This window comes from Falco peregrinus, chromosome Z, assembly GCF_023634155.1.
Source record: "Falco peregrinus isolate bFalPer1 chromosome Z, bFalPer1.pri, whole genome shotgun sequence".
Classification (NCBI taxonomy): Eukaryota; Metazoa; Chordata; class Aves; order Falconiformes; family Falconidae; genus Falco; species Falco peregrinus.
This window is the reverse complement of record NC_073739.1, coordinates 23,645,714-23,658,199: the sequence shown is the minus strand read 5'-3', so window position 1 is coordinate 23,658,199 and position 12,486 is coordinate 23,645,714. Positions and strand designations below refer to the sequence as shown.

Here is a 12,486-nt window from a genome sequence, read left to right as displayed (position 1 = left end):
TGACAGCTTCGTGTTACAGTACAAGAGACCAAAACTACCCTGCTTCAAAATCAGATCAAAGTCCATCATGGAGTAACTCCTTCATTAAGTTCTCCTCAACTGAACTGACATCAGCTTGAAGAGATACTGCCTTATAGCCCTTTTTGCAGCTTAGCTTTACATGCTTAAGTAGATTGATTATTTGTAAAAAAAATAATGGATACTGATGGATCACCATTCAGGTTTGCAAGTTGAGCACAGGACAGTTACAGATTTCTGGTTGCCTCTGCAACCTGAACTCCACCACCACTTGTACCCGTGCCCTGAGACACACCAGGATTCCGTCAGGTGCTAAAAGACTGTGTGGACACAGCAGACAACACAATCAAAACAAAAGTCATTGTCATAATAAGAGTCATAATTGAAACTCTTAATTTGCACTTTACTGGCAAGTCAAATAATATTATTGTATGGTATTCTTAAGGCAATTTCCAAGCTTGGGGGAGGGGTCAAAATTCAGAGGGAAAACCGTAAGTTCAGATTCAGAGGGAATCTGAGGAGAGGAGAGGGAACAAATCTGGTTATTCATCTCGCTGAACATTTCCTTCCCCCAAACTGAGCCGGCAGCAGGAACCGCGCTCCCAGCCCTCATCCCTGTAAGACAGATTGCTGAGACCCATGGTAATGAAAACCAGCCTCAGCTGGCAGGAGGAAATATGCTCTTCGAGGGCACCGCGGGCCTCGAGATGCTGCGGAGGTGAAGTCTAACACTTCAGCTCAGACCAGTTTACTGCTGGGACAGAGAGTAGTGCGGAAGAGGCAAGAGTCTCGTCTGCCTTCTCGTTTCTCCAGAAAGTATTTAGCGCTGTGCCAGGGCCACAAACCCACACTTAAAATGACTGTGTAGCTATTCATTATTCTAAATAATAATTCCAAAGGCTGCCAAAATTTTCCTGAAGAATGTAAGGGCTGGGTGGAGGAGAGGGAGATTTCTAACATTTTATCTGTAAGCCAAAGATTAATGGAATTAATGAAAAGGCATTTTTCAAGCCAACATTAGACAATAAACATTTACAAAACCAAGAACCCTGACAACAGAGCCCTCTAAGCATACATACACACATACACAATAGTATGTATTAGATACCTCTTAAATGTTTGCATATACATATAAATAGTGTTGGGTACAGTTAGTTTTGAGCCCACATGTTGAAGTGCCAAGAGAAACGAAACAAAAAAGCTGAGTGTCTTATTAATCCAATGCACTTGCACAGCAGGTGTTGACGACAAGCCCTGCATTCATGAATGCCAAAGCAGCTCCAACATACACCCTCACCCTTTTTATCTGTTTGGCAGCCAGTGAGCCATTTCCCAGTGATTTCCCACCTGTATCTCTCCTGCACAGATAGCAAGAGCTATCTGACTTACAAACAGCTTACCACTACTGCAAAGAGGTCGAGAGCCTAGCATATACCCATCCAACTGCAGGGGATAATTGTTGTGAACCTGAAAGGGGAATTTAACGTTTACAGAAGAAATGGGGAAAAAATAATGACTTCTAAATAGTCCTAATCAATCCAACTATCCAATTACCAAAGTGATGGCTACTCATTTACTAACTGTTATTTACAAAGACCATATAGTATTAATTATTTTTTTCTTTACTGAGGCTGATTATGAATGTACAATGTTCTTAAAGGAAATAATTCCCCTTTAATTTTTAGGTAGAAATTACAAAAAAGATGCTTTAAAGTACAGCATATCTAAAAATAGAGGGGCTTTATTGTCCTTTGTACTTTTACAAATCTGGCTCCCACACAAGCCAGATCTGTAAGCAGTATGCACCAAGTGCCATGCAGTATTTCATATTTAGCCCTTTTACATAACTGCAAACATGCCTTTTCTCAAATCTGGAACCTTCATTCCTTGGATATGCATAGGGTTAAACCTGGGTCAAATTCCATGAACTTGTTTGAAACAAAATATTAACTAGGTTGATGAAATGTTTGCTGTGGTATCAATCAATGAAGTGTCTGGCCGAGAAAAATCATCAATTTCAAACTAAGTCCTGGGCTGTCTTAACTAGACTCTTACGAAGCTGTACCCACATGCCGCACATGCCAGTTTTTGTTCACATTTAGAACAGAAGAACCACAACTTTCAAGAGAAAGGCCAGTATTTTTCTATTATGATCTGAAATTATCAAGATTTTTCCACAATCTAATACAAACCCAACAATTAGAATTATTTAGCCATTACTTTTTCTGCAAAGGTTCAGTGCAAAGAATCTAAATCTGCTAAGCTCAGAACATCTTTACTATGTAAGAAACTCATAAATCATCAGGCAGTTCTTACAAATATGTATTTAATACTTCTGCATTTTCTTTATTAGAACCTGAAGTTATATTGATTTTATTCAGTATTAGACCACCAGTGTGAATATACTTTTCACACTGCTACACCCTGTAAGTTTATTCTTACCACCTTTACCTCACCTGACCATCAGCCTTGTCTAGGTTGTTTTAATCCATTAACAATTTTCTAAAACGTCTAGCTTCTAACCAATACTATCAGCATCCGTTTTCTTCCACCAGTCGTGCCATTTATCTTAACAAGCAGAAGTCTTTTTTTTTCTAGATAATCTAGTATACCATGCTTGTGGGCAAATGTCAAATCCATACAAAACCAAAAATCCATACAAAACCAAAATACAAGCGAAGTACAGTTCATCTGTTTTTCTAAGATCCTGAGATCAAAATTACACGACATTACATGACACTAATTCCCTACAGAACAGACATTTTTAATCGTAAGCAAAACTTCCATTAAAATAATGCTCTTCTTTCTATAGCTAATTTACATACAGTCTTTTCAGGCTGTGACCCTATCCAATTTGGTATAGTAACCTGGCAACCTGAGCACGGTGCAGTTCCTTCTGCTGGATGGATCAAGAAACAACCTTCTGATACTTGAGTTTGCACAGCAGAGAGATGCAATTCATGGCACAGGCTTCTCTGCTCAGCTTTGCTGGGGCTGAGCTGATCTATCACGGCAGCACAGCCACCCACAGCAGAGAGTTCAGCTTCGCAAGAAACTGAGGCTTGCATCTCCCCTCTGTCTCTGTGTGCCCTCTGGGCTATGCAGTTGCAAAATAAACTGCTACCTCCTCCTATCTGCTGTGCTCTTAGGTCTGTATGCTCAAAACAGAGCTTCCTCAGAGCAGGGGAGAAAAAGCACATCTACGCTACAGGATACATGGTACAGAGACAGCGCAGCCCATCGCATGTTATCTCCTGATCCTGGAGCTGTACACATGTGTTTGCACAGCGCTGCACCGAACTAACTGGGCTGGGGACATTGCCGCTTGGCTGCAATACTGAACTAACGTGGTGATACGGCTTGCTGTATTTGTATTTGACCCCTAAAGAGCCCTAACTGAGTATTAGTATGCTGTACATTGTGAATATAATTGCTCAGATTAGCATTATATCAGATAAGAAAAGAAGAATATTTGCATCACAGCCTGCTGTACAATGCAGACTTTGCCTCCCGCAGCTTTAGGTTAAGCCGGTTTAGCGTGAGAGTTCAGTTAGGAATGGTGAGGGGGCAACCAGGCCAACGTGAGATTGTAAAGTGCAGCCAGGTTTCTGGAAGTAAAAAACAAAAAAAAAACAAAAAAAATTATCAACAGACCTTTAAAATGCTTTTGGTTGTCTGCAATAAGGGAGTTTCAAAATCTTTTTTGTAAGAGAAGCTCTAATAGCATGACTCTTTTCAGCACGTTTTTGTGATTTGACAAGGGAATGCCTTTGGGTTTCAAAAATACCCTTCCCCTCATCAAATTCTGCTCAGCTTTTCCTGAGATATTATGCGTTAAAATTGCCATTTCCATTCTCTCTTTTGTGTGCCTCAAGAAAATACTGGCCTCCTGCCAGAACAGTAATTAGCATGACTATCCTAAGGCACACTGGAGATGCCACAAAGGCAGTAGCAAAGGGACCATGTGGGGAGCACCTGAGAGCTGCAGCACGGTGGGAACCAGAAGTGAGTGGCAGGGGAGCTGCATGGCCCTCCCAGCACCGGTTTACCTAGCTTTTGGTCTCTCCTCCACTAAGGGAGAGGTACACCACTGGGCCACTCTTTCCCCCCAAATATTAAAGCAACGAGAGACTGAAAGGCAGGGCAAAGTTTCCTCAGCCACCTCCAGCTTCTGCAGTACATATCTGGTGACCGTGTCTTGCCTGAAAATACCAGATGGGGCACAATGTCCCACATTTCTGGCAGGTGAGGCAGAAGACAAAAATGCCGTGTCAATCAGGATCCAGCTGACCATCCACATGAACAAGCATGAAGACTGTATCTGGTCTCCGCTTAGCCTAACTTGAGTGTCAAGAATCTCTGCAGCAATGCAAAAGGATCAGGTGAAGAGTGATGATGAAGCACACTGAGAGATTCAGCAGCATTCAAAGAAAACTGGTTTTTCTTTTAAAAGAATTTGCACCAAAAAAGATACTCATGTATTACATTAGAAAGCAGCATGCAGTTTGTCAACCAAAAGCACTCAGAGGTTAGGAAACACTACTGACAACCTGCAGCATTAGCTCAACTCATCTATTCATTCAGGTGTAGTTTTATTTTACAAGATTTTTAATTAATTATTTATATTTTAATTAACTATTATAATATACTTTTTGGTTTTCCTTAGGAGTCTTGCCTTGTTCAGAGCACAAGATAGATATAGCTTACACTGTTCTGGCAACTCACAATCTTCCAGAGCTTGATTTTGCAAATTAAATACTGCCCTTTTACCATGGAGAGTTTGGGGGAACCTTGAATGTCAATAAAGCAATATTGTCTGTAATATGACCAAATTATTACCCCTAGAGGCAGCATCATCCAATTTATGCTTTATCCTACTGTTCACAGTCCTCCCAGTGCCATCCAGGTCTGTCAATCTGTTTGCTGCATCCACCTATTCTCTCTCACATGCTAATTCGTTTGTTAGTTGTTCAGGAAGAGACCATTTTAGTGTTCTGCACTCATATAATGCATAGCACAGTGAAACCCTGTTCACTGAATACAGCCCTGCTGGTACAACTAAAATAATTATAATACCACCCACATCAGAGGTAGCACACCAACACAGCACTTGAAAGACCACCTGGAAGTGCTGGGCATGCAAAAGTAATGGGGAAAATAACTAAACAAGTTTTTTCAGACCCTTAATATAAAAAAAATGTTTCTTTAGAGACTGGGTTGCATTCCTTGAAATACATAGCTTTGTCCATGCTGCTTTATTCATCATTCAGTTAAGTATACAGCATGACAAAAAAACTGGCAGAGCAAATAATAAAATATTTCCCACCACAAGCAATGTATTAATAGGCAGCCAAACCTCCAAACACATTTCCCTGTCTGAGACTTAACTCAGAAACACGGTTTTAAAACTAATTAGCAAGGTAACCTTTTTCCCATTCCCTTAGGAAAGCTACTGCGGCCAATCCAAAACATATCTAATCCAAAATTCAAATTTAGGCTTCTTGCCAGCCAGGACTAATTCCCACAACAGCCCAGACAGTTTTAGCCACATTCAGTGCACAAGTGAATATAAGTTTACAGCTAAAGCATGGAGTGTTGTTTGCTGCATGGAAGCTTTCCCCTTATACTGGCCATTCTTAAGAGCTTAGAAGATTTCACTGAAAATAACAAGCTAGCAACAGCTGTCATAAAACACATAAAACTAAACACAGATATCACTGGTTTACTTATTTATGAACTTTCCAGATAAAACAGCATAAACTTTTAATTACCCATACACAGACAAAAACCAGGAACAGGCATTTTCACAATACTTTGCTGCAACACAGCCCAGGTGCAAAGCCTGCAGCTCAAACCCGGCCAGCCACTGTGGCAGCATCCACACGGCAGGGGAGGCGCGCTCCGTAAGGTGGCCCACTGTTGTGGTCTCCAGTTGTACCTCCTGGCTGCTTCCCAGCTGCGTGTCAGGACAGAGCTGATGTGTTCATTGCTTTCCCACACACCACACACCTGGGATTTCCCTGCAAAGAAAACCCGCAGGCAGGGGGAGACACGCATGTTCCCCTGGGGGATGGGAACACAAGGAGTCAGCAGAGGTGCCTGCCCACCAGTGCAGAAGCCAGGCAAAAGGCCAGCCAGCAGACCTCCACGCAGAGAGGCTGAAGCATCGTGTCTGTGCTAGAGCAAACTGCATCCCCACAACATGACCAGTGTTGGTACAAGCGCAGGCAAATGGGGGAGGTGGGATGAACATCTTCCTAATCTATTGCAAAATGAAGAAGCATGGGGGCTTCCTGACCTTGGGTTGGCCAGAGAATAAAGACAAAGGCTAACACTGAGAGGCATAAAGGCTGTTCTTGTATTTGGAGAGACTGAGTTAATACAGTTATAGCCTACAGCTCATGCACACTACCGTAATACAAAATGCACTACTATACAATCATCTAGTCCGTTAGCAGGATGCATCCTAAAATCTGCCTTTATGTGTTAAACTCTTCACAAAAGAGAAGTAATCTTCTTGTACTTTCATAATGCTGTAATACACCATTAAACACACGGTGTGTATGCCTCTGAAAATATTCCCAGTAATAGCCATTTCTGGGGGTTTTGCCTCTACAAGAGAAAGGGAAATACTTTTGAGAGCAAAAAATACCTACCTGCTCTTCATTCACACTTCAGTTTCCTCAGAAAATCAAAAACACTGTTTTTAGCAGCCTGCTTTTAGTTCACAGATGAATCTGACTTTCATCTCCATGGAATTAAACATGGGTTGAAGCTTATGAAGGAACTGAATTCATGAATGTCTAGGCAATGACACAGAAATAAATATAGACTGAGATTTACTTCTGTAGCTCTCAGCAGCAATCAATAATCTTCCACTAACACTGTTCTTACTTCAGTCTCTACATGTTCAACTTCTGCTAGACAGAAGAAACAGGCAAATACTTAGCCCTTTCAAAAACTTCCTATTATTAGATGAAACGTGGCATCTGTTGAGGTCAGGGTCTTGTGCAGTACTCTCAGCACAGAACAGTGACTTTAAAAACCTAACTGCTTGACTTAATTTAGCCACAGGCTAGGCATCATTCCCTTTATAAAATTAAGGTAATATGAAGACCACCCTATAAAATCCCACCTGCTGAGCACCCCCTGCTCCTCACCTCTGACTGCAGTAACGCTGCACAGGCCATTCTGGGGGGGCACTCCTGACAGTGCTGCCATGAGCCACTGCCTGCTTCGGCTGAAACATCTCAGCCTGGTTTCAATTTTCTTACCCATTTAGGACTGTAATCTCCAGGTGGAAAAAGCTTTCAGATGTCTGGTGAGTCCCTGTCAAGAAGGCTCAAGAGACAACAGGCTCAAGGACACAGAGATGGGTCAGGAGGAGTGAAAATGTCATTGCCAGCACCCTGACTCCTGGGGCTCTGCACGTGAAGAGGCAGCTGCCACACCAACCATGCAATATATTCTGACACAGGCATTCAGCAAGTGGTCCAAGTGAAGCAGCCTGTGACATGTTCAGGGACATTCCTTCCCAGACACTGCAGGGACAAGTGAAGCCAGACAGCACAGTGCACCAAGCACAGGTTTCAGGGCACCGTATTGAAAGGGAAAAGATAATCCTACTTCCATGTCATAATTTTGTACTATCTACACTTTCTTCATTTAGTTTACAACAGCATTTAGCATTTGATTCTGTTCCTATCTAAGATATGAATGGATATTCCAAGACTTTGATGCAAATGAACACAAATAAATTATTACTGGAAACCTCAGCCAGGAAATAGTGCAAGCTGGTGAAAGCATGACAATCTAATGCTCTACTCACAAATGGCACAAACAGGGTCAATCTTACATATGGAAAATCCAGTCTGTGGTCTCTCTTACTCACCGTTTGATGACTTCGGTCACAGTAGCGCAGTCCAAAGTAATCTATCTCCACTAGGTTTAAGTGACGAAATACGTAGCCCAGGACAACCGACCCTTTCGTTGACTTCTGTGGGAAAGAATTTACAAAGCCTTTTCACAAAGACGTTCTGCCTTTGTCAGCTATGTGCAGTAGCATTCATGCATTCAATTAGCTTTGTCTAAAAAAAAAAAAAAAAAAAAAAAGGAGGCAGTTCCCAGTGGCTTTAACAAAGATTTCAGCTGTACAGAAGAAAATATTTTGCCCTCATACATGTTTGATCAATCGTTCTGTCAATACTATTAGGTAACTGGCAGGTCAATAGTTACAAGGAGATGTTCTTGAAAAGTTACCAGTATAACAGTGTAGAGCCATCATACAGGTTGTTTACACTAAACAACTGTACTTACATATTCCCTCAGCATGTTCAGTGAGACTTAATTATCAGCCACAAAACAGAAAACAATTCTGGGGGAAAATTATTAAGGTAAGCAGAAACACACTAAATCTCCTTTTAGCATTTTGGGTAAAGCAGAATAATACAGGAGATCTGTCCCACTAAAAAGCACACAGTTATTTCATCATTCACTTGCCATATTAGGCAAATCACCTTCACCATTGGAACTGTTTCCATTACCATTTAAACAGTACAACAATATCTTGGGAACCTAGGATTGGGCAGGCATCTAGAAACAGACACAGGAAAAGCTCAAAATAAACAAGCAGCCCTGCCTCCAAATAACCTGCACAAATAAATGATGGCAACACTTCCAACAGGGTACTACTGCATGTCAGAAAAGTGTTACAGACAGAAGTTGCTCCACAACCAACTGCTCAGAGCCCCAGGGTTTGGACACGGTTAACTGTGCAGACAGCATAAAAAGAGCTGCCTGCACCATGGCTTACTGGGGACATGGAGTGGTGCCCACCTAAGGCATGCTGAGCTTCTGTGATTGTGAAGCTCAAATCTATTTGCTTTCAATGACCTTTCTGCTCTTTGTCTGTCCAGTAATATTATTCATATTAGTTTTATTAGCAAAACTAAGGATATAATGCAGCAGCAAAGATGAAGCTGTCAATTTTCCATTCATGCATCTTACAATGAGAATACACACTCCTGGGAGTAATCAAAGATCCTAATGTGACAAAAAGGCTCTCTGCACCAGGTTAGGATTCAGCTAGCCTTCTTGGTTGGAAGTCTTCAGTCAGCTGAGAACTGCAATAGGTTCTATGCAAAAAGTCTTTGTGACAGACTTCCTCCCATGGGGGCTAAAGCTAGTGTGTTATCCCCACGAAACACATCTCACAGCTGGTTTGACTGAAATGAAAGACTCTCCTCTTCCTTTTCAGAGATAAATGGTAACAACACATAAAAAGCTTTTCCACTGCTTTTTATTTATATTGCTAGGCTGACAGAAAACATAAAATGCCTGTTAATTTATTCTCTTGACACAGCTCAGTTAACACTTCCATTGCTGCAGGTCTTGCAGAAACAGGTGGTCCAGCTGTGGGAAAATGCTGAGCAAAACCAATCCAACCTACAACGGCTGGGGGTTCTCCACCTCTACAGGAGCAAGATGCTCAACACTTTGGTTATCCTCAGCCAAAACAGACTGTGCAGTTGTCCCTGTAGCCCTCCTAGTCAACCCCTTTCACATCCTTCAGCAATGTCTGCACGTACACAAGGCAGTGCTTCACAAGGCAACTGCCAGGATGAAAGCCAGCAGGTACCCCCGCAGCCCTCTAACCTCACCTTCCTTAACCTATTATTTTTCTAGCACTGAGAAGCACTCTTCAGATAAAATCACTGACCCTTGCTTAAACCATTGCAACCTCATTTTCAATTAAAGTTCTTATATTAAGCCACATGATTTCAGGGTTTCATGCAAGTAAATTGCCTTTTCAAGCGGAGTTAAGAAAGCAGTTTTGCTGATGAATCCCTAAATGGCTACTTCATAGTTGCACAATATGTTTTTACTGCATTTGAAGAAAGTTTTACAAACTATGAAAAGACATCTTATTTCTCCTGAAAAAAATACAGCAAAATGCAGCAAAACTGCAAACCAAAACTATCAAAGATGTTAACAGGATTGCATTCACATCATACGGCATTGCAAAAATTACATAACCTGCCTTGCATTAAGCTCAGACTTGCTAGAGGCTTGCATTCTTAGGGGTAAACCCAAGTGCTTGAAAATATCATCAGCAATGCTTTCAAGAGAGAACAAAGAATTGTTGAAATGAGTCATAACATCTTGCTTTACATGTTAGCACTGTGGCTTCATAAACCAGAAAGGCAGGTTTCTACTGGCTAAAGAAAATGACAGCCAGAACATTCAGGAGAGATCTGATTTAATTGTATTTTTTTAATCAAAGAAATCATTCTTTTAAAAATGGTACATCCAGAACTATATTTTAACATATTCACATTACTGCATATTTAGTCACCAGGAATCCTTATCTTCCACAATGTTCATTGCTTTTTAGCTCCAGTGAGGTTTTTCTAGTTGGTTTTTTTAATTATTATTTTCTCTTTTGTATTGAACAGCAATGCAGGCTAAATCAGATCCATGACTGATGTTAACTGAATTTAGAGACAAAGCAAGATGTGCAGCAATGTCTACCTCTGTAGGATGTTAGTCCCTCTCTTGAAATAAAAGTAATGTAGGTAGTAAAGCCTCTTTGTATTAAAAAAAACCAACCAACCAACCACCAACACATCGCCTCTTTTACTTTAAGTACCCATTACTAACCCTTTCTCTTGAAAGTAGTTCAGTCCACAGACTACTTCTTACCACCTCATAAATGCTAAGGAAGATGCAGCCTTCACTCAAAAAAAGGCCTACAGCTTTGGTTGAAGATAACTGTTGCCTTTTGAGATGCCTCCCCTGGCCATGACCATTGTTAGAGTCTATTGGAAAGTTACACCTGATGCTGAGTTAGTTATTCTGCTTGTATACTGGCAAGAGATAACAACACAGAACAAGAGCAGAAGGTTTCTAATGCTAAACAAGGGAGTTTGTATTAGAGTATGGAAAAGCAAGAAGGATGCTATGGGGGACAACACACAATCACACTGAGACATTCAGAAGTGTAACATTCCCACATTTCCCCCTCAAGTACAGGGCTGGGTGTGTTATGCTGCTAACAAGCCCTCCAGGTGGGAAGCACATGGGATCTGCCACCTACATGCTAGATGGCAGCCGGCGCCCATGCAGTGCAGGAGTGCTCTGTATGTCCTGACGATGCAGCGTGGGCACCAGTGCTTTCCATGCCAGTGCACAACGAAGGACAGAGAGCAAGCACAGCCCTTAACGTGTGCATCAGCACCACCCCACGTGCACTGACGAGCCAGACAGCATCACTATACTGAGGTAGACACGCCCCCAGACAGTAAACTTTACGCAGCATTTTCAGAGAGCAAACTGCAGTATTTTGCCCTAAGTAAAGGTTACTAAGGAGAGATAAAAATTATGCGCAAAGGCAGTGTACAGTCACGCAACTGAGGGTGAGCTGGGCTACCAGGTCATCCCATTCCTGGTAGATATGTTACAGAAACAGCTGTCTCCAAACAGCACTTTCCCACTGTTCTTCTTTGTCCATTTTACCCCCTTAGCTCAAGCTCAGAAAAGACCAGACACCACCGCAACTTTCCACTACCTCCCATCTCTGAAAGCACCAAGGCACACGGCTTTAAAATCCAAGTTCTTGGTGGTCTCTACCAACAGAGAGTAAACATCCCTTTTCCCCAAAGCAGCCAACCATCCAGGCCTCAATTTGCATATCTGCCTGTTGAAGCATAGAGAAATCTTTACATTAACAGTGCTAAATATTTACAAATATTCACCTAGGTAAAATAACTTGACCTTAATTTGCAGAATGAATGTCCAAACAGAGAAGGATTTACATTAGCATTATATATGCAGGCATTCTGCAACACAATCACAGAACAGAAGAAAGTACTCTCATAAACTGGGGATTTAACACATGCAAATATAATACCACAGTCTGCCCTAAGTATACATCATACAAATGTACCACCCAAATCGTACTAATCCACCCCTCCCTCTCTCCTCCTCTTTCGCTGACAGCAGACACACCAGCCTGTTTTCAGAGGTTTTTTTTCTAAGAACTCCTCACGAATTTATGGACACATGCACAGATCTCTCCATGTCTGTTCTGGGATGAAGAACTGAACACAGCATCTCATCTCTCTGCTGGACGTAACCTGCTGCACCCACTCTTAAGTGCTGAATGTTAAGATGCCTGTAGACTCGTTTTGTTTCTGCTAATGGTCAATCTAATGCATTCCAGTTAGAAAATGCTATTCTAGACAAGTGTCTCAAGGTTCATCTTATTAGTCTGGTTTTACAACTACTGTATCTGTCCCAAATTTATAAATACTTTTAAAAATCCACGTAGGGGCCAACTCCATAAGAGAGAGGAAGATTCCTGGGAGCACAGTCTCCAGCTAGTTAAGCATCTCCCCTTGTAACTACTGGCCAGAGTGCACTTTGAGGCTTTGTCACAGATCGATGATCTACTTGACACTGAGAAAACTT

The 12,486-nt window shown here is 41.7% G+C and overlaps 1 protein-coding gene across 3 annotated transcripts in view; it reads right to left on the bottom strand.

Moving 5' to 3' along the window:
- EPB41L4A (erythrocyte membrane protein band 4.1 like 4A) overlaps nucleotides 1–12,486 on the bottom strand; it is a 134,092-nt gene that overhangs the window by 76,273 nt on the left and 45,333 nt on the right. For all 3 annotated transcript variants that reach the window (XM_055791468.1, XM_055791469.1, XM_055791470.1), the window contains exon 2: nucleotides 7,910–8,014. In XM_055791468.1, the coding sequence (XP_055647443.1) occupies nucleotides 7,910–8,014 (105 nt within the window). The remainder of the gene's footprint in view (nucleotides 1–7,909; nucleotides 8,015–12,486) is intronic.